Below are 24,374 nucleotides of genomic sequence, written 5' to 3' on the forward strand. Positions count from 1 at the left end.
GGAAGTCCCAGAGGCAGCTCTTACCTTGCACTCCTCGTAGTCCCTGCGGACGTAGAGCAAGTAAATCAGCCAGTTTTTCCTCTCCAGGATCGGCAGCTCCGGTGCTGAACATGTCAAACATCCACAGAACACAGGGAATCAGCCTGAGCAGCAGAGGACCTGGGAGAGAGATTCCCAACCACCCCAGCTGCCAGCACAAGGCAGCTAATTGCAGAAGTGCCATTGCAGCGGGTGGTGCAATCAGTGATTTCGCTGGAAGGCTGGAATGTGGAAATCCAACCAGGGTCTGGGTTTATTTTACTTCTCAAACTGGTGCAGAAAATGCCTTGTCCAGGACAGACACTAAATAAAAGCTCTTAGCAGAAAGCTTCCACCAGGTCTAGTGGAAGGTGTCCCTGCCCATGGCAGGGAGTGGGAACGTGATGGGATTTAAGGTCCCAACCCAAACCAGCCTGGGATTCTAAAAGGCCTGAGGCATCAGCTCCTTCTGGAGCAGATCCTGGAGCAAACAGCTCCAAGCACCGACCACGCACACATTTTAATTCAACAGCAATGCACACATTTTAATTCAACAGTATTGGATTTTTTTCAGATATGCAAGAAGCAGCATGGAGGAAATGAGTTGGACTCACTTCTTGAAACTGGGGCAGAAGAATCAAAGGTCTTTAGAATAAATTTCTGGGAGTGAACGAGCAGGAAACGGGCCACACACACAAAAGGAGACGTGGGAGATGCTGCCGGTCTGAAGGTGTGAATAATTTAAAGGGGTCAAACTCAGTTCTTTGAAACTGTGAAGGGACTATGAAAAATGATAGATGTGAGCTCCTGTGAAGCTCCTGGCACAAACACGGGTCTGATGCAGTGGAGGAGGGAGCCTCGTGCTCAGGCACTCACGGCGCAGAGCTGGCAGCAGTAATTATGGCCCATCACGGAGGGATGTTGCTTAGCGATCCCCACGCTGGGCTTACACGTTTAACTCCCTGCTCTGCATTTCATTAGGGCTGCAAACGCATCGCCGGGCCCGGTGGCTCCGGTTCAGGGGCGGCGGAGCGGTAACCATAGCAACCGGCCAAAAAAACTCCCTTTGCGAGGCAACATCGTGACACGAGTGCGGAAGCAAAGCAGGGAGAGGGCTGGGGGGACACAGCACTGGAACACCTGACCCCTTTGGAGCACGGCAGCCACACACACACAGGCTCCAGGAACCCAGAGGAGCTGGGATTTGGGGTGCTCAGGTGGGAGGAAGAAGAAACTCTGCAGCTGGAAGGGCTGCATCAAGTAGGGAGACATTATCGTGTTGTTATCTTCTGGAAAGGCCGGGCTTTAATCACCTCTCACACACACCAGGCTCTCCCCCACAACCAAACCAAGCCCAGTAACACTGAGGGCTCCTAAAACCAACTTGGAAAAACATTTTGTAAAACTTTTCTCATTTTCTGGTATTTATTTCCTAAATTCCAGAATATGGAGTGAGATGTATATTAGAGCCGAGATTTCAGTGTGCACGCCAGCAATTTGAGGTCAAATACCTTCTAACCGAGGTTCAACTACCCTAAAACAAATAGAAAACTCACAGTCCAAACAAAAAAGTAATCCAAACAAACACAAAAGTAATCCAAACAAAGAAGTAATCCAAACAAAAGAGCAATCCAAACAAGAGAGTAGTGCAAACATGCTAAGCTTACAGAAATACACAGATCAGGGATCCAAACGTTCCCAAACTCTGCTCCACTGTGGAAAATCCACATTTTTGTAAGTAAGGCATTTTAATATGTGTGTTCACAGATCAGGTTAATTGATTTCCAATGACTTTATGTTTTGCATTTGTCCTTCTGGGAGTGAAACCGTGAAGAGAAGAGTCCAGAGGCTGCCTGAACAGCTACAGATGGGTTGAAACCCCACTAGTTCACCACACCCTGGAGTGCTGCTGCTCTGAAGCTCATTGAGGGGCTCCCTAATTCATGAACACATTGTAGTGACCTCCCTGTGTAAGTTGTTATGGGTGCCAGGGTTTGACAGAACTTTCTTTTCCGGGGAACAAGGCACTTGGGGTGCTGGAAATGCACTGCCCCATCCCTGCAGGTGTCCAAGGCCAGGCTGGACGGGGCTTGGAGCAACCTGGGATAGTGGGAGGTGTCCCTGCCCTTGGCAGGAGATGGAACTGGATGGGCTTTAAGGTCCCTTCCAATCCAAAAACCATTTTTATGGAAGCAGCTGGACTTGTGTGCCCTTCCTGCCTGGCATCTCCTGGTGCCAGACTCTGATATGAACCACCAAACCTGGCACACCTGGGCACTGCCCACCTTCTGTAAGCATGGATTTAGGGGCAAACACTGCAAACCCTATTTAACCACAGACACTCCACTAACAATCCAAACTAAAGTACCCATCAGGACTTTGTGCCTACTGATGCAGCTTCAAATTAGAAAATCCTGCAACTGTCTGAAATAGGGAATAATCAGAAGACCCTCCAGATATACCCTAGGGGTTCCCAAGCATCTGTAACCCACACCTTACTGGGAGGTTAAAAAGCACCATTAAAGGTTAAAACATGCACCAATGTTTAGGGCTAAGCTAAGAGGACAGAGAGTGGATGGAAGATTGGCTGTTTAATTCCTGAAGGAAAGAGTTTTTTCACACTTACAAGAGGGATGTTAAACTCCACTCCCACACCACAGAAATGCCTGCTGGGAACAGGGAGGGGAAGGAGCCAGTGAGTGCTGAGCAGAACATCAGGATGCAAAAAAAAAAAAAAAAGGGTAAAATCCAAGGAGCAGCCTAAAAGTGCTGGGATGGAGAGAAAACAGAAATCAAGACCCACCACCAGACCCAGGAGTGAACAACGTTCACATCTGTGGAGGTAAACCAGCTGTGCTTCCCCCAGTGATACTGTGAGCTGAGGATACCTGTGGAATTGGGAAAACGTGGTGCTTTTATGCTCCTAAAACTCATTTGGAAACAGCAACAAACCTGACTGAAGGGGATATGTACCTCCTTTTTTCTTTTCTTTCTCCCCAAGACAAGCAAATTGAAAACAGGCAAACAGTTCTAATGATTTTCAAAACAAGTGTCTATTGATCATTTAAATTTGACCCAGGAACATATCTGATCCCCAAAAAATGGCTGTGGGAAGTAAAGGTTTATTACCAGGCTCTTTAATCTATTGAGATGCAGAAAGAATTAATGGGAATTATTGATACACCTTTCCAGAGCCACAACCACCCTACCTGCATTTCTGATTTCCCACAGAGCAGTGGGATACCTGCTCCTGGTGCATTTTCCTCCCTCAGGTTTGCTGCCCCAGCCTGCTGAGAAGGGCTGTCCCAGTGCAATGGGTCACTGCATTTTCCTGAGGAAAAGGGAAATACAAATCCCTATCTATTTGAGACTCTGGCTCCACAGAAAGGGAATAAAACACCTTCCTCAACTCATGGACCTCCAGGAGTCTCTCCTACGTCAGTGCTGGATGAAGACACACTTTCCTTTGTCCCCCCTGGCAGAGCCCTCACAATAACCCAGGCACTGCAGGGACACAGGTTAGAAAATGGTAGTTTAGCTCATTCTAGCAGTGAAGAAACAAAAAGCCATCATTTTCTGTAAATCAATCTGCCCAAGGGCCAGTGCAGGAAAACATAATTAATCCCAAAAAATTGGTATCTACAACGAAAAGAATTTATAACTTGCATCACTGTCTTCTGGCCTCTCTTTTGTGGGATTACACAAGTCCTGTGCCAGGGAGTCAGGCACCAAATGTATGATTAAATACCTCTGAAGTGTGTTTTGATTGAATTCCAAAGGGAATCCATGTGATCCCCCACCTTCTCGCTGGCCAGTGATTGATGGCAGGAGCCACTTCCAGCACTGTGATTTTTCTTCCTGACAGTGCTCCTTTAAGGGAGCCACTGGAGCAGAAACCCCGACAGAATTGGGTGAGATCATCAGGTTTGTATCTGTGCTGCTCTATCATCACTCTTCCCTTTATTCATCCTCTTATAGATTTTCTCAAAGGACTGAAAAAAATAATAATGAGAGTTATTCCTTTTTGTGTAAACCTCCCTAGGAAATTATTTTGTGCTTGTATCTTCATATTGGGTAATTACAGCTTAGAGATGAACTATCAAACAGTGGGGTTTAGATTTAATAAAAGGGCTTTAAAACTGCTGTAAAGAGAGGAGGGAGGAAAAAAATCCACTGAAGGCTCTTATCAGATTTCGTGGGGGAAAAATTATTGTTAAAGCACCAGCACTGAGAAGGGGCTCAAGAACATGTTTTAGTCTCATCATAATAAAAAAAACAGATCAGGGCCCAGCCCTCCTTCCACCCCGGATTATTGGAAAGGGTCTCAGTCCCAGTTCACTCCAGCTTTGAACCCAACCTGCAGCAACCTGAGCAAGAGCAGCAAGAAGAGCCTGAAGGAGCAGCACAGGGGCAAAAGACTCAAGATGACACAAAAAAGAACCAGTTATCAACCAAAATACACAGTAACATATAATAACATATGGCACAGGGAGAGGACAGAAGAGCTTCAGAAAAATAATTAAATATAAGTGTTTGAATTTTTCTTTACCCTGCAGTAGCCTCACGAGCCACAGTCTGGATCCATCGTGGTGGGTACCACATACAGGGGAAAGGTTATCCAAAAGGACTCAACTGTCCCTTTCCAAATTTTAATGTAAAATTCCATGTTGTAAAACAGCACTAAGCACAGAGGTATTTTCAAAACTAATGAACACAGAGGCAATGCCTCAAGTCTCTATTTTGCTGTGGAGGGAGCTGCACCAAAGAAGAATCTGGTAAAGACCATCTTAGAATCCCAGAATGGGTTGGGTTGGAAGGGACCTTAAAGCTCATCTCGTTCCACCCCCTGCCATGAGCAGGGACACCTTCCACCAGCCCAAGTTGCTCCAAGCCCTGTCCAGCCTGGCCTTCAACACTTGCAGGGATGGGGCAGCCACAGCTTCTCTGGACAACCTGTGCCAGGGTTTTTCCACCCTCACAGGGAAGAATTTCTTCCTAATATCCAATCCAAACCTGCCCTCTGGCAGTTTGGAACCATTACACCTTGCTCCAGAGAAGCCCCAGCGGGAAGCTTGGCAGTGGTGAAGGCAGGAGGGATGGAGCTGATCAGCTCCCACCATTAGGCAAGGCTTGTCCCAACCCACAGCACCTGCACTGGGTTGGAGATTCATTCCCCATTTTCAAGTAATTCCGGGTCATTGGCTTCTCAGCAAACTCCCAACAGCAGGAAGACAACCCACTTGTCCCTGCAGCATCCACAGCTGAGAGGCAGCACATGGAATTCCCTCCGGACTGACCCCCACCCCAGCCCTCATTCCCAGCCCAGCTCCCCGGGGATGTGTGCTGACACTACTGCCAGGGTTGCCATCGTTTCCACTCCCAGGGCATAGCTGTGGTTGCAGCCCACAAGGAAGCTCTGTGCTCTCACATCCATGTTAAATAAACCTGGATGGGGGGGATGAGCCCAGCTGTGCACGGCTCCTCTTTGCCTCGAGCTTCGCCAGCTGCCAAGGCTGGGAATTACGGCACCGTGAGTAAATCCAGGGACAGGGAGGGGATGAGCATCTTCTGAACAAAAACAACACTAGAATAATAAGGCACAAGCTCAAATGGCTTCTACAGAACAGCTCAGCGCTGCCAGGGAAATGTATTTTCCAGAATAAGGTATGAAAACGGACAGAAAGCATTTTTAAGCTCTAACATCAATCTTTTTATCGAGATTTAAAACTAACAGACTGCCTTGGTGTGAGAGGAGCAGCCTACAAATTCCTAGCACAGCCAAATTTAACAAGAAATCCTCTTCCTTCCTCACACTCTTTCACTGAGACTGTGGCATTATAAATACATCAGAGCTTGGAAAGAAGCACAGGAACGTTGCTCTTCCTACGCCCAGCTCCATCCTTGAAAATGGAGCTGTAATGTATTCAGAACTGGGGAATAATGAAAAACAACCCCAAAACCAGCCCCCAGAGGAGGCTCTGGGAGCTGCATTTCACTCACCGTGTGTGAGTGAATATATATGTGAGAACACAGGTATTTGTGTGCACAGATACCTTTAAAATGGATGCAAACAACACCAACAAAAGGAGCAGCCTTCTGCCGTAGCTGTTGGTTTGCTTAATCCCTTTCCCTGTGTTCTCCCGTTTGCAAGTTGCTGCTGGAACACCTTTAAATCAAGCCCTAAAGCCGGGTGTTTGCTCGTTATTTACAGTGGGCTGGGGTTAATAAAACCCCTCAGACACAGCCCGGGCTGGTGAGGGGCCGTAACTCATCCCTGGGAGCTGCCTCCCGTGGATTAATAGCTCCCCAGGACGCAGGGAAAGCTGGAAGCAGGCTGGAAAACAGCAGTTTAAACAAAACAAAACAAAACAAAAAAAAAAAAGCACCATTTCTGACTCTCCACCTCCCCCTGCAGGAAAATTAGCCAAGGATAGATGGAAAATTGTATCTTAAAGCTGATTTATACACCAGGGCAAAGGGAAAAAAAGGGCATTTTCTCTTGTCACTTAAAACAGCATAAATCTCAGAGTTGCTTGCTCAGATTTCAGTGGGTTTTCTGATTTAAGGCGTTTAAAGTTCTGAGTTACTCCAAATAAAAATGGTTTTCTTTACAAGACAAATACTTACACTGATTATTCAGTTAATTTGCCTTATTAATAGGATTCACTATTCAATTATTTGTCTTCTGCTGTGTGCTGCTCGAGTTCAACCTTCAGGTGAAGTGGGATGATCTGTAAATAAATGCACACTTGTGATCCCCCTGGACCTCCCAGTGCCACAGTGAAGTTCCCAGTGGCAGAACCAGTTTGGATACTGGGGAATCTCTGTGAGCAGCACGAGGCTGGTGAGACCCCACTGCCACCCTGAATCCATTTGGGAAGGGGTGAGACCTACACACATTAGCACAAGTACATTATCCTGATCATTACCCCACCAAAAATCTGATTCAGGCTTGATTCAAGTCTAGAATTTGATTCAAACACTGGGGTGAAATTTAATAACAGTCCTTTAAAAAGGAAGTTGAAAAGGTGTGGTCTTCTTTGCTTAAAAAATGAAAAGTGAAAGTCTGTTTGCTCAAGCCAATTTTGACCACGACTGCTGAGTGCTGAGCAGAGATGTGCTCTGAGCAGAGGAGAAACAAAAAATAGGGAAAACCCCCAAATCCAGGCTCTTCTATAGGAAGTCCCTGTCTCTCAGGATGCACTGCACCTGGAGATGCTCAAGGACCCAACCCTGGCATGGCATCCTAACTCTTGTTTTCTCCATTTAAAGCATTTTTCCTGCCTGATGCCTTGTGCTCCTGTAGGCAGGACAGAGGCTGAGCTCCTTCCAGGTGCCTGTTTGCTGATGCTGTTCCCAAATTTGGGGGGCAGAGCACACCCTCGCAGAGGGCTTTGGAATGAGATGCCTCATAAACAGCAGAGGTGGTCCCAGATACTCCCTGCTGGCTCCTCCCTGGCTCCTCCCACAGCAGCGCTGGGATGGGAGATATTCCCCCTGCAAACTGGCTGCAGGCATTCCCAAAATAACCAGCTTCTCATTAATTCCAGCATCAGGAGCATGGTGGTTTGGGGATTTCCAGTCTAATCCTTCCTTTGGCTTTAATTCCCATGCTTAGTCTTTCTCTGTCTACAGCGTGAGGTACTTCACATGGAAATTGGAGCTAAAAGCAAACGTAAGGAATTTGTAACAAAAGCTTTTCCTCTTAAAAAGCAAAATAAAATTCCAACAGGGAGAGGACCACAATCCAGCCACGAGAGTCTTTGAAGCTTCCCACTCCAGGGGGAATAACCCCTAGAACCTCTCCTCAGCTCACCCACTGCCAAAGAATAGGATAGTGGAGCAATTTTATAAGAATATTGATACACAAAAAATATAGAAGCTGCTCTTGCAAACACTTCAGCACTTCCTACCACAAGACCCTATTTTTTTGAGTTCTTCCAGCCTTGTTGCCTGAGGATGAAGTTTCCCAGGTGGGATGTCTGTCCCAGGATGAACACTTGCCTGGGCACCTTCACTCTGCCCTATAGCACGAGTGTCCTCACAATACAGTTTTTAATTACATAATCCCAGGAGCACACCAGGATTTTCACTCTGCCTGGTGAAAATGAATCACAGTCAGGCAGGGAATGAAATTGTTGAGAAATATAAAAAAATAGTGACTAAATCCCAGGGCTTCTGCAGCTGGAAACATGGGTGGGAAAGGGGACAGGCCCTGGAAGGAGTGAATGGAGATCTTTTATTTAAAAAGCCCTCAGTGAGCTGGTCCTCGTTCAGCAAGTGCCATCATTCCTGTGCCATGGATCCTGTTGGAGAGCTGGGCTAAATCCAACAGGTGATTATATCACCAAAGACTCAGAGGCTCAAATTCCAGTTGCACAGACAACAGGAATTCTGACTCTTGAGTGAGATGCATCTCCTTAAGTGGCTGGAAATTAAGATGGTGACTTGCCTTGGGCTTTATCCAAGGGAAAAGAGAGGAAGAGGCATCCTTGAGGAGAGATTCATCCCGAGACATGTGGCTGGGAGAGGTCAGGGAATGGCATCAGGTGGGCTTTGCACTGACTAAACACAGAGCACAGCTGATGTGCTGAGACTTGTTCTACATCAGAGAGATCTCAGTGCAGAAAGACGAATCCCACCCTTCCTAAATTTGTCACTATTTCTATAGAATTATTTTTAAATTCACACCAGGAGATGTCATTTTATCTGTAGGCAGCACACCAACAACCTGGAGCTGAAGGCTTTAAATCAAAAGACACTTGCCTGGCACCAAGGACTTTCAAAAAAATTTCAGAAAAATGAATTTACCTGATTTAAAAATTGGCTCTGAAGTGTTCCCTGCTGTGCTGCCTGCACAGGATCCCCTGCTCCTGTCAGCACAGATATTAATGTACACACACAAGAGGGCAGAGCCGTGCTGGCACATTCCAACTTAAATACGACCAGTTCTTTGCACTGCAGGGATTACTGGGCTGTTATTTTGGGGAGAAGAGGATGAAGTGAAGGATATTATACAATTTAATGCTAATCCATTTTTTTAATCTCACTATTCCAAACTAACAGCTGCATCAGATCCTGAGCAACACACACACAGAGCTGCTCCCCACTCACCCGGAGAGATGGAAACACCCAGGTCTCTTACATAAAACAGTGATGTAATTACCAACTAATCTATCTTAGTTAGAAACCATTTTCTTCCCACAAGGTTGGAGGTTCAAATGGGCTAAAAGATCTTGGCTCACACGTGGCCAAATGGAAAGGGGTGGGTATGGACAGATAAGGGGCTGCACCGACCACAACATTCCCACCAAGGCCTTTCTTTCTGACACACTTAGAAGTATTAATTAATTTAACTCAAGGAGGTTGGTTTTATCTGGAGTTCTCAGGCAGCTTCACTCTTACAAGTTCAAAGGCAGCTTTGAAGCTGGCTCACAGAATGGATTTATATTGATTTAAGGAAATGTATCAGGAATTCAGAAGTGATTGGCTCAGCGAGTGCACAGAATCAACTCCTCGGGGTCAGGAGCTCCTGCTGCTCAGGGTGCTCCAGCCACTGAAACACTCACAGAACCCCTCAAAATATCTGCAGGAGCAGGAGGGATCCCCACTGGCTCACCTGGGTGAGCAGGAGCTGCTCATCAAGAGCCACTTATCGACTTCTGCATGATCTGAACGTTGTTTATTATCCAAGAGCCACGCTTTGAGATTGTTTATCATCACCGAGTCACTACCCACCAAAGGGAGCTTTACTGCCCAGCAAACAGGCAACTGGTTTTTACTGGAACCCACTGACTCCCCTTGGCTTCAAGGAGGAGCCCACACCCCTCACTGCTCGAGCAGGCCAAGCAGTGCATTGCAATGTATCCATTTCTAGGGGATTTTTCATTTTTCACTGAATGCCTCCAAATGTTTTGTTAACCGAAAGCCTGCAGCATCCAAAGCCTGTCACTGGATATTAGGCCAAGCTTGTGGTTGATAAATGGAAAGAAACAAAAGCCAAAGTGCTTTGCCAAAGGTCACAGCTAATTCCTTGCTTCAAACCCTAGAAAAAAACATACCTACAAAGCATCCAAAAAAATATCCCAGTGCCCAGGCCTGGGAGAACACTTAATCCCTGCTAATACTTTTATAGGATTTTCACTTTGAAAATTATCTACCTGACCCTTCCTTGGGTAAATGTGGAGGTGATTGGTGACAATTCAGAATTCTCCTTCACAGCCTAATGGATTTCTATCCCAAGTTCTTCCCAGTGATTCAAGTGAATTCCATTTTGCTTCAGTGTATTTATAATAGTGTGTACATATGTAGGATTCTACCTTGTCATTAAAACACCGTCACTGCAGCTCACAAAATCTGAGGTCTCACCTTCATGTAGAAATCTAAATGAATTTAAAATGGTCCCATTAACCTCTGAACTGTTACGAGGCAAACATGAACTCAGAACTTACTTTCTCAATATGTTTTTCAGTGATTAAGGGAAATAAATTCAAGTAATGCTCCATAAAAATCAACAATACAAGCTGGTCAAAGTGTATCTCTGCTCCTATAAAACGACTTGATTTGCCTGTGTGGGAAAAGGAAAGTGGAAAGATGGAACACAGCCTATCTCAATTCCAAACCAGCAAAGCATTTAGGAAAATATCTGATTGATTTAAAATGCAAGAGGGAGATAAAAAGCCCATCCCAGCAGGCTGACATTAACTCCAGATCGCTCCAAGGAACAGAGCTCCCTTTATTCCCCTCAGTTGCCTCGGGACAAAATATCAACGCAGGCAGGGTTATGGATGTTGATGGAGCAACAAAGGGAATTGATTTTGGGAGCAGCTCTCCCCGTGGGGAGGAAAGGACAAACTAATGAATGGGGTTTGCTGCTCCTGTGTCACCCTGCTGAGCAATAACTGTCACCACAGGACGCTCCGAGGGGGCATCACCGGTCCCATTAATTCAGAGTGTGGGACGGAGAGATCCCAAGCCCAGCTGCTGTGTCCAGCCCCTCCCGCCACCACAGCCTGCTCCAGAACCTCTAGACCTCCTTCAGCCTCTCTGAACACTCACACTCTTCCCTCTGGGCTGACCTGCCTGCAAGGCAGACTCTCCCAAATCCCAGCCTTTTGGGCTTTCACAGCCCGGCAGCCACACGACGGTTCAGTCACTTCACGAGCCAATTCTGCCTCCCAACTCAAAGTTATTGTTTTAGGAGTTATAAAAATAGGTTGTTAAACACTGGCTCCAGGTTTCCATTTTTTCCCTGGCTCACAGGCAGGATCACAAGAGGAAAGCAAGGAACAGTGAGGGGAAGCTGCTCCACTCAGGTTCAACAATATTCAACGTATTCTCACCTGCACTGGTGAAAATGTGGTTTTCTGGCTAAAGCAACAAAACCCACACCTGTATTTTGTCATTCCAATTATTTCTGACGACTCTGAGATCCCATTCTCAGAAACACACATTTAATACCTCACTCCTACCCCATACAGACACAGACAAGCTGAGTGCAGCAGCGTGATGGTGAAAACAGGGCTTCAGCCATGACTTGGTCACACTCTGCCACCTCTGTGTACAACCACAGCCAGAGTTATTGCCCCATTTGGGCACAAACTTCACCCACACCAAACTGCTCACAGCCAACCAAGTTGTGCCACGTGGTCTCTGCATTTCAGGCCTGTTTGCATTAATGCTGGGTCCAGAAGACTGGAACTTTATCCTGCTTGAAAACACAAAGCAAACACAACAAGGCAAATTGTTGCAACAGAAAGTGGCCATTCAGTGTTTAAAAATGTCAGTTTAAAATAAGTTTAGCAGCACTCTGCTGTTCAAACAGCACTGATGTAGCCTGGCTCCTTAAAGTTCACCATAATTCTCCTCAGCCAAACTAAAACAGGATGAGATATTTAATTAAGATGTTCTAGGAAAATCCTATTAAAAAACCCACTGTCATGGGGAAAAAGCTGCTATTCTTTCCTGCCAAATTCCACAAAAACATATACAACATTCCCTGGCTCTCCCTCCTCCTCTCTTCCATGCCCCCAGCCCCTCACCCACGCACACAGGACACTGTTACATCACTCCTAGTACAAATCTTTTTGCTGCCCTCATTTCCCAGAGATTAACCATCAGGCAGCTCAAATCAGCTTTCCTTGTTGCACTAAAGTCAAATATTAAAAGGCAAAGCCCAGAGGCTTCCAAGGCATTTCAGTGGGAGCAGCCTGAGGTGTGCCAGGCACTGGAGATGCCTCAATTTACCTGAAGAGACAGAAAAGAGAATTACAAAAGTCACAGGCTGGATGACTTTTGTAAGTCACTCCAGTTTCCTTGGAGCCAAGAGCTGTGTCAGCACAAAAGGGAGATCCAGAGACACAAATAGCTGGGACTTGCATGAGGCAGAACAAGGTGGGGGATATGGAGGGTGAGATCAGAACCATCACCTTCACAGGAAAGGATGGAGATGAACCATCTCCCTCAGAAGCCAAACAGCCTCACAGGAACTGGTTCAAAGTGACCAATTTAGAGTAATTTCAGAGCAATCCTTGCTCTAAAGGACTTGACAGCCAAGACAAAATAACTTTGGGGGTTATTTTTACTTGCACACAGGCCCGAAGCAGCCCTGGGCAATGTACCAAAGGGGCCTGGGATGGGGCTGAGACCTCAAGCCCCATCTCCAGGACAGCCACACTCTGCTCAAGGGCTGGAATTCTGCTGCCAGGAATTCAGGGAGCCTGAGCTCCACAAAACAAAAGCAAAGTGGCTTTTCCAGCTTCCCAAGGCCTACATGCAAGAGGAAGAAATGTCAATGTAGTGCCCAGTTGCCAAACAAGCTCCTTTTTGATGCCAGCATTATCCCATGGCAGTCAAGGAATAGGGAAGATTTCCTCCCAAAGTGTGCTCTGACAGGCACATCAGGGCAAAGGACTGAGCTCCCTGACTGAATGGGATGGATGGAATGGAAAAGGGAGCTTGTGGCTGGCACTGGGAGCATATACTCTTAATTATAATGTGAATTGATGGGGCCCTCTGGACACTTGAGAAAGGAAAATGAATTAAAAACCAGCCCAAAGCTCAGCTCAGGTAGGCACAGAGGCTCTGCAGGGCCCAGGTGTGTGCAGGGAAGGGGAGCACAGCTCAGAGCCCCAGGGAAGGAAACACTCCTCGTGTGCACCGGGACAAGTCACGTCACAGGAACGAGGGAAGGGGGGAAAGGAGGGGCTCCAACACCAAACTGTGCTGCAGGATTTACCAGGTCCCTCACAAAACAGCAGGATTTGGTCAAGTCTTTTGAACCAATAGCTGACATTGTTCCTGTTCCACTTCAGATTCAATCAAGATTTCAAACTGATTAACTCGTTTTCAACATGAAAAAAAAACCAGTAACAACAAACAAAAGCAAACAAACAATAATTAAACCCAGTCACAACTTCAAATTTTGGAAAATGTGACATAAACCCTGAAAAGGACACCATGTCAGCTTCCTAAGATCATTTCCACAGCAAGACATCATCCTGAAGAACCCAAACTCAACAAACCCCTGTTGTTATTTGAGAAGATAAATGAGTATCAAACTCATCAGCAGCCCAACAAGTAAGTACACAATAAAAAAAACAGTCTCACAGATTATAAGCAAACATGATGCAGGCTGTGGGTGCACTAAGTCAGCCAGGAACAGCACTGAGCTCACAGAGACCCTAGGAAAATATTGGTATTCAGCAAACTGCAGTCTAGACAGTCTCCTCTTTTCCCAGAGGACATTTATTTCCTCCTAGACAGCTGCACACACTGTAAAAGAAATCTTAAAACCAACCTGCCCAAGAAACACAGTCATATCTTCAAACAAACCTTTCTTAGGCCGAGGTTTCGGAGGTTCTGTAGCCGCCGGCAACGAAGGAACCTGGAAAGACAGAAAACAGGAGCACTAAATACACCAGGCAAGGCTTCCTGGAGCTCTGCTCCAGAAAATAATCAGAAAGGACAACTGGCAAATCCCAAAAGAGAGCATAAAAATAGCAGCATTGCTGCTGGACAAACTCTGCCCTGCCAAGCAAGGCTGAGAGTTCTGTTCCGTGGGTAGATTGAATAGACTCCCTTCACTGTGCAGCTCATTCCCCTTCCGTGGGTTCACTGCTGTCCATCAGCATCCTGGAAAGGCAGCATTACCTTGCAAAAGAGCAATACTCAAGCATTTAAGATGCTAATTAGAACTCACACAAGGAAATAAGTAAAAAAACCCCATTTATTATAAAATATTTATGAAGGTAATTAGAGCAGAGCTGTTCCTGGGGAACCCCCCGGGCCCGCAGGGGGTGAGGGCAGCAAACCTCGACCTGCAAACACTGCCCAGAGCTCCCAGGCCATGGAAGATAAATGCACTTTTTACCATTTCCTTACTTTGCATCAAAAATCAAGCCTTCCCGGAAGAGAAACAGGATTACACAGGGAAGCACTTTTATTTTTTACTTCAGTATTTGGGGAAGAAACACTCCTCTTCCCCAGAGACAGCACAGGATTTCATACACCTGTGTCTCCTCCCCTCTCCTTAATTAACAATCTTTTAAAGCACAGATTCAGTCAATCCTTGCTCCTTGCAATGTTTTGGGAACATTTTCTGAGTGAATATTTTCACACAATTCCCCAAAGCCAAGCACTCATTCCTCAGCAGCAATAACCAGCACCAACCCCTCATTTTTTTGATCTGTTAAAAAACCTTTTTTTTTAATCTGCACCCATCAATCCAATTCTAAGTCCTCTCCCTCAGCACTGTTGAGACTTCCCAGCAGTTTCTTGTATTTCCTCCTCACCTGAGTTACTTTCTAGTCAGGCTTTTGTGCAGATCATTTCTAGACACACTGAACAACCCAGGCCTGGGGGAATTCACAGCAACCACCCTCCAGCACAGAAAATTGTGGAGTGGTTTGGGTTAGAAGAGACCTTAAAGGTGATCAAGACCCACTCCCCTGCCATGGGCAGGAACACCTTCAACTATCCCAGGTTGCTCCAAGCCCCATCCAACCTGGCCTTCAACACTCCCAGGGATGGGGCAGCCACAGCTGCTCTGGCCAACCTGCGCTAGGCCCTCACCACCCTCACAGCCAACAATTCCTTCCCAATATCCCATCTATCCCTGCCCTCTGGCAGTTTGAAGCCATTCCCCCTTGGCCTGTCCCTCCAGGCCCTTTTCCCAAGTCCCTCTCCAGCTCTCCTGAAGCCCCTTTAGGCCCTGGAAGAGGCTCTCAGGTCTCCTGGAGTTTCTCTTCTCGGAACACCCTCAGCTCCCTCAGCCGCCGCTCCTGGTGCTCCAGCCCCTTCCCCAGCTCCACTACCCTTCGCTGACACGCTCCATCGCCTGCTAACCGATTATTAATATTATTTACTCCAGTGAAGGCTGAATTTCCCTCATGTTTTTCATACCAAGTGCGCAAAGATTAAAAAACTCGCTCTTAACCTTAACCGCTCTTAACCGCTTAAAACACCTCCTGCCGCCGCCGCCGCCGCCCCTCACCTCCCTCCACCTCCGCTCGCCCCCCTCCACCTCCGCTCGCCCCCAGGCCCGCCGGTTCCCTCTCGCCCCCCGTAACCCGGCGGACTCTCGCCCCTCACCGAGGCGTCCGGCGGCTCCGCCATGGCCGCGGCGGGCCGGGGTTGCCATGGCGACCGCCCGCCACTTCCGGGGCGGCCATGGCGCGCGGGGCAGGGCGGGAAGGCGGCGGTGGCGGCGGGAGGACCTCGGATATTCCCCCCCCCCGCGTCCCCTTTGACGTGAAAAACACCCGAGAAAACACAGAAATGATACAATGTCCCTTTATTGGAGGGTTTTATTGGGAACCCCGCGAGGTGAGCGGGCGGCTAGGCCGCCAGTGAGGAGTAGACGGCCCGGGAAGTGCTGCGGGGCCGCGGCCCCGCTCGCCCAACCCCGCAGAGCAGCAGCAGGGAGGGACCTTTTCGTGAGGGCTTTTGTTTATTCTCCTTTATATTCCCACAGCGTCCGGGGGGATGGCGCCCTCATAGCCAGGCAATTCACCTGGGAGCAACTGGAACCCGGAGGAGAGGAACGGCAGCAGGTTCTCCCACAGAACAGGGTGTTAATTACCATTATCTTAAGGTTTGCCATCAGGGTCGAGGATGCCACAGATCAGGTTTCCTTTGGGAATTACCGTTATCTTAAGGTTTGCCAATCGCCATCGGGATTCGAGACACCACAGCCCAGGTTCCTTCGGCTTGCAGCAGGTTCTCCCACAGAACAGGGAGTTAATTACCATTATCAAGGTTTTCCAACAGCCACGGGGATTGAGGACGCCACAGCCCAGGTTTCCTCTGGGTTGCGGTGCCCACATCCTCGGCGTGTTCCTTTTGTGGAAACCCAGCACCTGTGTTCTTCCACCTGCCCAGCCCACTTCGTGTTTTAACACAGGAATGCAGAATTCCCAGTGGGAAGCCCGTGCCATCCCACCCCTCCAGCACCATCAGGAAAAGCACAGGGAAAGCGACTGCAGTCCCTCACATCTGACTTGCAGGTCAAATAAAGGGAAAAGCAGGTACAAAGGGATAAAACTACATCCCTGGAACGTCAGTAGTGTCAGTGAGGGAGCCAGTGTGACTCTGGTGCCAGCTGGAAGCAGCATTCCATGTTCTAGCCCTGCCTTTTTTATTTGACCCCTTCACACCTTTGATCCCCCTGGAAGTTGCAGAGAGGCAGAAGGCTGGGAGGACAGTTGCCTGGCGAAAAATACCACAGGAGGAATTCCTATACAGGAGTAAATTTAATAAAACCACCACCAATTGTTTACTTTAACATAGCTCTTGTTACAGAAATCATAAAAATGGACTCAGTAGCTAAACTCATTAGTTCTTTCCCCTTTTAATTGAAAAATACTCCGCTGATTTCAGCTTCTACTGCACTAGCTGGAGTGTTAAATAGTTGCCAGGACAGGATGCCCAGTGAGTGAGCCCAAAACAAACACAAAGACAATTCCATCAGGTTTCCTTTTCAATGTTATGACTCGTTATAATGTAAGTGAAAATTAAAACAGCAAGGAAGGGTCCATTTGACAGATGAAAGGGGGAGGGAGAGGAGATCCACAGCTGAAATCTCGCCGGAAGTCTTTGGAGAAGTGGTGCCAAACACCCCTCCTTGTCCTGCCTCGGGATCCAAAATAAACCTCTAAACACACACACACACACACACCCCCCTCCTCTGGGTTCAGAGCACGTGTCCTGCGTGCACGGGTGGGAACGGAGAGTTGGATTTGGGCAGGAAAAGATCCGGGGGCCGAAAATAAAAGAAGAAAAAAGGCAAAGCATCCTGACCCAGAGCTCCAGGAGCTGCGAGGGGCCGCGTCCGTCGCCAGCAATGGATACACACACGGGCCCGGGGGAGGCCCTGGACAGAAAGGAACTGCAGGATAAGAGGAGAAACCCAACTGCTCTGGTAAAAGCCTTCCAAAAAAAAAAAAAATAAAATATATATATAGATATATTCACTACACCAGCACACGCTTCCCCCACCCCAGCCCAGGGAAAAGAAAAAAAAAAAAGAACAAAACCAAACAAAAGAATCAAACTGAAAGAAAATGCACAGCAAATAGACATAATCTTGAAGATTTTTAAAGAATAAATATTTTTTTGTAATTAAACATTATGCAAACACGTGCCACGCTTGCTCTTTGTCCATGCATATGCGCTATATACAACTTTGAAAAATACTGTGTTGTCCTCTTTTTGTTTTAAAATTCATATACAAAGGTTGGTTTTTTTTTTTTTCCTTGCTGTGTACCCCCCTCCTCCCCTTCCCAAAAATCCTCTTTACGACGAGCCAATAATCCACATTCATCCGTGTACTTGGGTGGCAGAGAGGAGGAGGGGGGCGGGAGAGCCACCCCCCCCTTACCAAAGTCCATCAAAATGGCTGGTTTGGACATGAAAAGCAGTGTCAAGAAACTGGTTTAAATTTCATCTGTACTACACACAGGAAAAGAAAGAGAGAAAAGAAAAAGGAGTCGGCTTGGAGGATGAAGCTACGTTACAAGTTAAAGTTGGAGGGTTTTTAGTGCGTCTGTCACACTCTTGGCCGCCTAGAATACTGTTGTACAATGGTTTATCTACCTTTTTTTTTTTTTATTACAATATAATTTACTTAATTTTTCTGTTAACAAAACAGAATCCCGGTACTACAGACCAGCGGTGTAAGAGGCGGAGCAGCGCCCTGGGTGGGTTTTATTGGAATTGCATGAGCACTCTAAGATGGGAAAGGGTTCAGAGTTCGTTCCTGCAGGGCCGGGCTCAGTCCTCGATGTACTCCCACAGGTCCTTCTCATAGCCTTCATGCACGTGCTGCAACAAAACCCTCCGTCGGCTCTCGCAGTATCTGCAGGGAAGAGGGACAGCGTGGAAAAGGCGGGTTAGGAATCGCGGAGCATCCCCGGGACCAACAAATCCAAACCTACATCACGCCTCGCTTCCCAAAGAGGAGCTCCCCCGAGGAGGGATTTTGTACTTGTAGCTTGTTAACAGCCCTAATTAAGACTCTGGTTACTCCAGTCACTCAGCTCCAGGTCCCTCACTGGAAAACCAGTGTGTAAATCGGGAGTTTCCCCACAGTCCCTACAGCTGGGAAGCCTCCAGGAATAACTGGAAAAGGAGGCAGTGGCTGTGGTTTGTGGGGACACCCGGAATGGGACGAGCTCTCCTCAGATGTGGGCTGGTGCCTGCTCTGAGCCCCATCAAGACAACAAAAATGCAGGAGTTAGCTTGGAAAAACTGTCTTGAAGTGCTGAAGGCCAGGCTGGATGGGGCTTGGAGCAACCTGGTCTAGTGGAAGGTGTCCCTGTCCACAGCAGGGGGGGTCAATTGGATGGTCCTCAAGGTCCATTACATCCAAACCACTCCATGATGAAACTCTCAGGAATGCTGACACAGTTTTACTTCCCAGTGGAGATGGAAGCAGTCCAAAGGGTTACTGGTCTGCCTGGAGAGCAGGGTTCACCTCACATCCCTGCACCTGGCTCTGAGACGGACACCACACCCTCAGGCTCTTCCCACCTACACTCACTGAAACAAAACTGCACATAAAACTGATCCCAGAGTCTGGCCCAGTCCTACCAGGATCACTGACACTGAGGAAAAAGGGTTATCAGAGAATATAGCAAAGGATGTCACAGCCAACTAAAAAGATAAAAAGCAGAGAAACATTTAAAGAATTCAGGTTCCAAGAGCAAATTCTAAATAAGTAGCAGGTGTTTCTGGATTCAACCTCTTCCAGAGACAATCCCAAAGTCTGCAGCACCTTTAGGGATGTGGGGGACACACCAAGTCTCAGTGAGAGTTCCCAAGGCCCCAAGGGCAGCTGTGGGGCTGGTCTGGCAGCACCCAGGCTCTGAGGAGAGAAACTGGAACCCAGGAGCCAACTGAGCAGTTACCAGTTCCTGCTGGGAATTGTGTGGTTCAGTTTCTAGGCAGGTTCCTGGGTCAGGATGGCATCCGAGGGGCTCTGGCTGCTGGGAACCCGGATTGCTCGGCAGTGGTCACACATCCCTCAGGAGGAATCTCCCAGCAGGGAGCTATCCCTGATCACACACAGCCTGACACCTGGTAGGAATTCCTCACCTACCACTCAGTATCTGCTCACAGTGACAGATTTACCCCCATAAACCAGTTCTGGCTTTCCTTGCTGCTGTCAGCTGTTGCAACATAAACCCTCGTATACAAAGTCCCATTGATTTTTGGGAGCATGTGATGGCAAACACACACAATTTCTGCCTTCCCAACTTTAGTTATTTTCCTGCTGGGGGGAGGGAGGGGTGTTAATCCTGTTTTCTAGAAATGTCTTTGCAAGCAAAGAGATCCAAACAGCTGAAACCAAACCAGCCCACAGGGCAGTTCCTGCAGCTTCCCAGGGCTCTTTAAACCCACCTCGATGACATCCTGCTCCCAGTCTTGCATCAAAGAACACCGTGCAGGACATGATTAAGACATGACTGAACTAGTTAATGAAGGACCTGCACAGGCTTGACAGATGAATACTTTCTTCCCAGAAATGTGAAGGCAGGTTTGGGATACTGTTTCCAGGCTATATTAGGTTTTAATTTCATCCCTAGAAGAGCATCCAGGTTCAGAGGACTGAAGTGAACAAGCAGCTTGATCTGAAATGCCAACTTAATGGTGGCCTTAAAGGGTAAATTACAAAATGCCTCCAAAAAGGAGGTCAGGTAAGTCTTTGGCAGCACAGCTGGGGCTGGATGACTCGGGCAGGATGGGCCACAGGCCCACCAAAGCTTAACAGCTCCTTCCACTCCCCACAGTCCATTAGTCACCACGACTCACCCTACTTTGGATTTTTTCTTCCCCCTAAGCCAGGCATAACAAATTCAGTGACTCTGGCAAAATGCCTCAGAAATGAAAGCCATAATCCTGTGACTCATCCACATTTTCAGCTTTGTACTTTTCCACTGTGCAGAAGTGATTCCCCAGGGACTGCACAAAGCCCTGGCATCTGTGTCACCTGGCCCCCAGTCCCCTGCTCCCCTCCTCAGCTGGACAGGCTGCTCCCTCCCTCTTCCTTAGGGACAGCTCTCCTACACCATTTTGCACAAACGGCCCCTGCAGATGATTAAAAGAGCCGATTGCTCCCTGCTGGCAACTCATCCCAGGCCAAAGCTGGCAGTTTGGAACAACAAAGTCACTCCTTGTTCTTTGGCCCTCGCTGTGCAATCCCACCCTGGTCCTGGCCATTCCCACATGCTCCTTCTGTGCAGGAACAGCAGGAGCACGAACAGCCATTGCTTCTGGTCACAGGATTCTTTCCATTCTGGGGTTGATCTTCCAGCTCCTCTGTGGAGCAGATGGAAGGCAGAGCTGGGAGCCTCTCCCCAGGCTGTCACCTCCCCCGGGAGCTGGTCCCAGCAGGGGCACAAAAACACACTGCCAGCCTGTGTGTGAGGCTTCTCCATGAGGATCCAGGGGCTGGGCAGGCTCCTGCTGCTGCTGCTGCTGCTGCTCCCAGATGCCCAGGGACTGGTTACTGATCCCAACAGGATGGCACAAGGCCAACAGCAAACAGCTTCCCAGGGATGTGGCTCTGGAGAAAACTGTATCTTGGCAAGTGCTCAGGCCACTGCCTGTCACAGGGGATGGCAATACTCAGGCAACTTTGAGAGAGAGGAGTATCCCAACACAAACCTGTACTTATCCTGTACTTTCTGCTTTATGTCTTGCAGCGAATCTTGGGATATATCTCGCTCCAGGTACCCAGAAAGCACCTCTGTAGCATTCTCTAAGTCTGCTTGGTTATTCTGCAAAGACAAAAGAAAAACAGTATTTAGGGTGGGCTAAATATATATATATATTTATATATAAAATATATATTTTTTCTTCAGCACAACTGAACAGTACCAAAATAAAAAGTGGGATTAGATATCACAAATCACAGAGTTATGTGTGTTGGAAGGGAGCTTAAAGCTCATCTCATTTCACTCATGGGCAAGGACAACTCCATTAGACCAGGCTGCTCCAAGCTCTGTCCAACCTGGCCTTGGACACTTCCAGGGATGGGGCAGCCACAGCTTTGTGGTTCTGTGATTCCTCCATCAGACAGCCCTACACAATATTCTATTCCAGAGAATATTAACACAGACTCAAATTGGTAAAAGTGGGGCCAAGAGGTCTCCAAGCATTAAATCTCTACTTCCTTAGCTTTGCAATCTGAATCCCTGACCACCACGTTTTCTCCTACCTCAAAGATAATGGACTGATTATTCTTTTTGAGGTAGAAGGCAAAGACGTAAGTGTACATGAGTGTGGCACGACACTGGCAGAGGACGTCGACTGCTTTCTTCAGGAACTGCACCTCGATCCACGACATGTTGTGCTGCTGCATCTCCTCCATCTTCTGCTTCACCTGAGCGTAGAGCTTGTGCTCGAAGCGCAGGCTCTGCATGTGGTTCATGTAGCGGTTGCAGTAGAACAGGTACCTCTGCAGGGCTGCTCGGGATCGCTGTGTTAATTCCCATTAGGGAGAAAGAAAACAAATAGTTAAAACAAAGTAATGGCTGCAAGAGAAGTAAACCCTTCACCAGGCTCTTCCTGACCCGCACACTGGCCTTCCTTTCCCAAGGAGTTTCCTTTCCTCTCACGTTGACCAGACGAATTCGTGCGGCCCCGCTGACCCCGACACTGGAGGTGACAGCCCAGCCCCTGTCTCGCTGGCACAGGGGACTTCCTAGCACAGCTCTGACATCCTCACTCCTAACCTCGGAAGTAATTACAGTCACACTGCTAAAGCCTGATCACGTTTGTGTTTCAGCCACTCAGATGCTTCCAGAGTCATGACAAACAGTGAGAAGATGATTTTATCTTTTTTTCTTTTTTTTTTTTTGCTAATGAAGAATTCTAATTAAACAATTACTGTGCTCATGTTAAGAGGGCAACCTTAGGTTGATTATAGAGCAGGGAAAGACACCGTGTGCTAAACAGTGCAAGAGAACCAAGATGACTCAATACACTCTCATCAATCTTATTTTCTTCACACTGACAGACCAGCTGTAAAAAAATAACACCACGGGCATGGTTCAACTTGTGTGTTGTGGATGTACAGAGGTAGCACAAACCAGCAAAGCCATCCCTATCTTAACACTGAAAGACTTAACTGTCCCTTAGATTTTGTGCCCAAATCCACGAATTTCTCCAGAGCAGCTGTGTAGGTTTACAGAAAGCACAACCACAGGGCTGGTGATCTCCCTCATCACCAAAGGTTATGGACTCACCTCCTGTGCATCCCTTGCTGCCTTTGCATCATCCTCATTGTAGCGATTACAGTTGTACCTGTAACGGGGACACCGATTCCACAGATTTCAGTCCAAATCCATGCCGGTGGCACCACGACCTCCTCGCCCTCCAGCAAGGCACGCTCCCGAACTCACCAGGCAGATCCGTGGGGCTCCCAGGGGCCCAGACACACCCAGCAGAACTCCGCCTTGCAGTTCTGGTTCCGACAGACCATGTGGTTGCAGCCCCCGTCCTTCTCGATGGTGACGTGGCATTTCGGGCATTCCTGTCCACAGGACAGAGAGCACCATTAGCAGGGCAAGCACGGGACCCACAACAGCCTGGCAACTTGGAAGGGTTTCCATGGTAGCAAGAGAGAGCACATCAAGTGAAATACATGATTTAATTCTTCCCTTTGAACATCAAGATCCTCTTCCGAGTCAGGCCTTAAAATACTTCCAAAACTGGAGCAGCTAGATAGCAAAAATAAGGAATAACACATTTTATCTTTGCTGCTCTCACAGTGGTACACTGGCTGGGTCACTTCATGACCTTCCCCAAAAATCCCAGCAGCAGCAGTGGTCTGGAACAGCCCAGGGAAGCGTCTGGCTTTCCTCACCACCGAGTGTCTGGTCCACGCCACGCTCAGACTGAGCTGGTATCACGCTGTTACCGATCCGAGACACCTGCAGCTGTAAAATGCCATCCAGAAAGGATCTGAAAACATGCAGCAAGAATCTAGTGTGCTTCAAAGAACCTGCTGTCAGCTAAAAAGACACTTCTCCTCCTGAGGTGTTTTCCGCGTTTCCCATCAGGTCCCTTTTTTCCCCTTCATGTGACACCTCACTGAAGACTTTTCCACAAAAGCTCACACGGGGTTTCCCTTTCGGGTGAGAGGCCTTTGACAAATGTGAGGATCTCAAAGAGCAGCAGTGCACTGGGAAATATCTGGGGAATAGTTTGGGATTTTTTATAACACCAATATCACAGTCTCGATGAGCTCAGAAATCAACAAATCAAGAAAGCAGCAAATGCAGAGGAAAAAACACCAACAATAAAACCAATTTAGGCCAGATCAACTCATCCCACAACCACACCAGCCTTCATGGAGTTTTTGCAGAAGCCAGTTTTGAACTACAAGGCAGTAACAAATATATCCAAACAGATAATACACACACCTGTAAATTCAGCTGCAGCTTTTGGGTCAGAAGCTTGTAAAACCCCCTCCCCAGCTTGGAGCACATCTTTGCTGATCAGAGCAACCAGTTCCTATGCTGGTGTTCAGAGAAACTCTCAGTAAAGGGAGAAACCAACTCACACAATCACTCAAGAACTGCTATTTTTACACAGGACACAATCCAGGAGGTTCCTGTTCACCCACTCTGAGTGTCCCAACTATTAGTGCTTTTCCATAGAGTTTGCCTGTTCGTATTGTCTGGGACAGGAGAATTTACACACCGAACCAAAGGGTTCAAGCAGCAACCAAGCACATAAAGGGTTTTTTTCCAGGCCTGCCTCCTCCTGGTCATCTGTGTTTGTCCTACAGAGTAACTGTACTACAAACTAAGTGAAGCACAGTAGCTCCTGTGCTGGCCCTCTTGGGGGCA

General features: G+C 47.7%; 2 protein-coding genes across 6 annotated transcripts in view; both read right to left on the reverse strand.

Annotated features, from left to right (window-relative positions):
* Positions 1 to 15,682, reverse strand: part of BBS4 (Bardet-Biedl syndrome 4) — a 35,150-nt gene extending 19,468 nt beyond the window's left edge. The window contains exons 1-3 of the mRNA XM_051796462.1: positions 15,610 to 15,682; positions 13,852 to 13,903; positions 25 to 104 (exon numbers count right to left, since the gene is read on the reverse strand). Coding sequence (XP_051652422.1) covers positions 25 to 104; positions 13,852 to 13,903; positions 15,610 to 15,633 — 156 coding nt within the window. The 5' untranslated portion in view covers positions 15,634 to 15,682. The remainder of the gene's footprint in view (positions 1 to 24; positions 105 to 13,851; positions 13,904 to 15,609) is intronic.
* Positions 15,683 to 16,983: 1,301 nt separating this feature from the next.
* Positions 16,984 to 24,374, reverse strand: part of ARIH1 (ariadne RBR E3 ubiquitin protein ligase 1) — a 51,810-nt gene continuing 44,419 nt past the window's right edge. For 3 of the 5 annotated variants that reach the window (XM_051796441.1, XM_051796440.1, XM_051796442.1), the window contains 5 exons: positions 22,923 to 23,053; positions 22,767 to 22,824; positions 21,737 to 21,997; positions 21,184 to 21,296; positions 16,984 to 18,373 (listed from right to left, as the gene is read on the reverse strand). In XM_051796441.1, coding sequence (XP_051652401.1) covers positions 18,289 to 18,373; positions 21,184 to 21,296; positions 21,737 to 21,997; positions 22,767 to 22,824; positions 22,923 to 23,053 — 648 coding nt within the window. In that variant the 3' untranslated portion in view covers positions 16,984 to 18,288. The remainder of the gene's footprint in view (positions 18,374 to 21,183; positions 21,297 to 21,736; positions 21,998 to 22,766; positions 22,825 to 22,922; positions 23,054 to 24,374) is intronic. The other 2 variants (XM_051796445.1, XM_051796444.1) reach the window with 1 other exon arrangement.

Source organism: Manacus candei, unplaced genomic scaffold, assembly GCF_025592945.1.
Source record: "Manacus candei isolate 608988 ecotype Guabito, Panama unplaced genomic scaffold, ASM2559294v1 h1tg000046l, whole genome shotgun sequence".
Lineage (NCBI taxonomy): Eukaryota > Metazoa > Chordata > Aves > Passeriformes > Pipridae > Manacus > Manacus candei.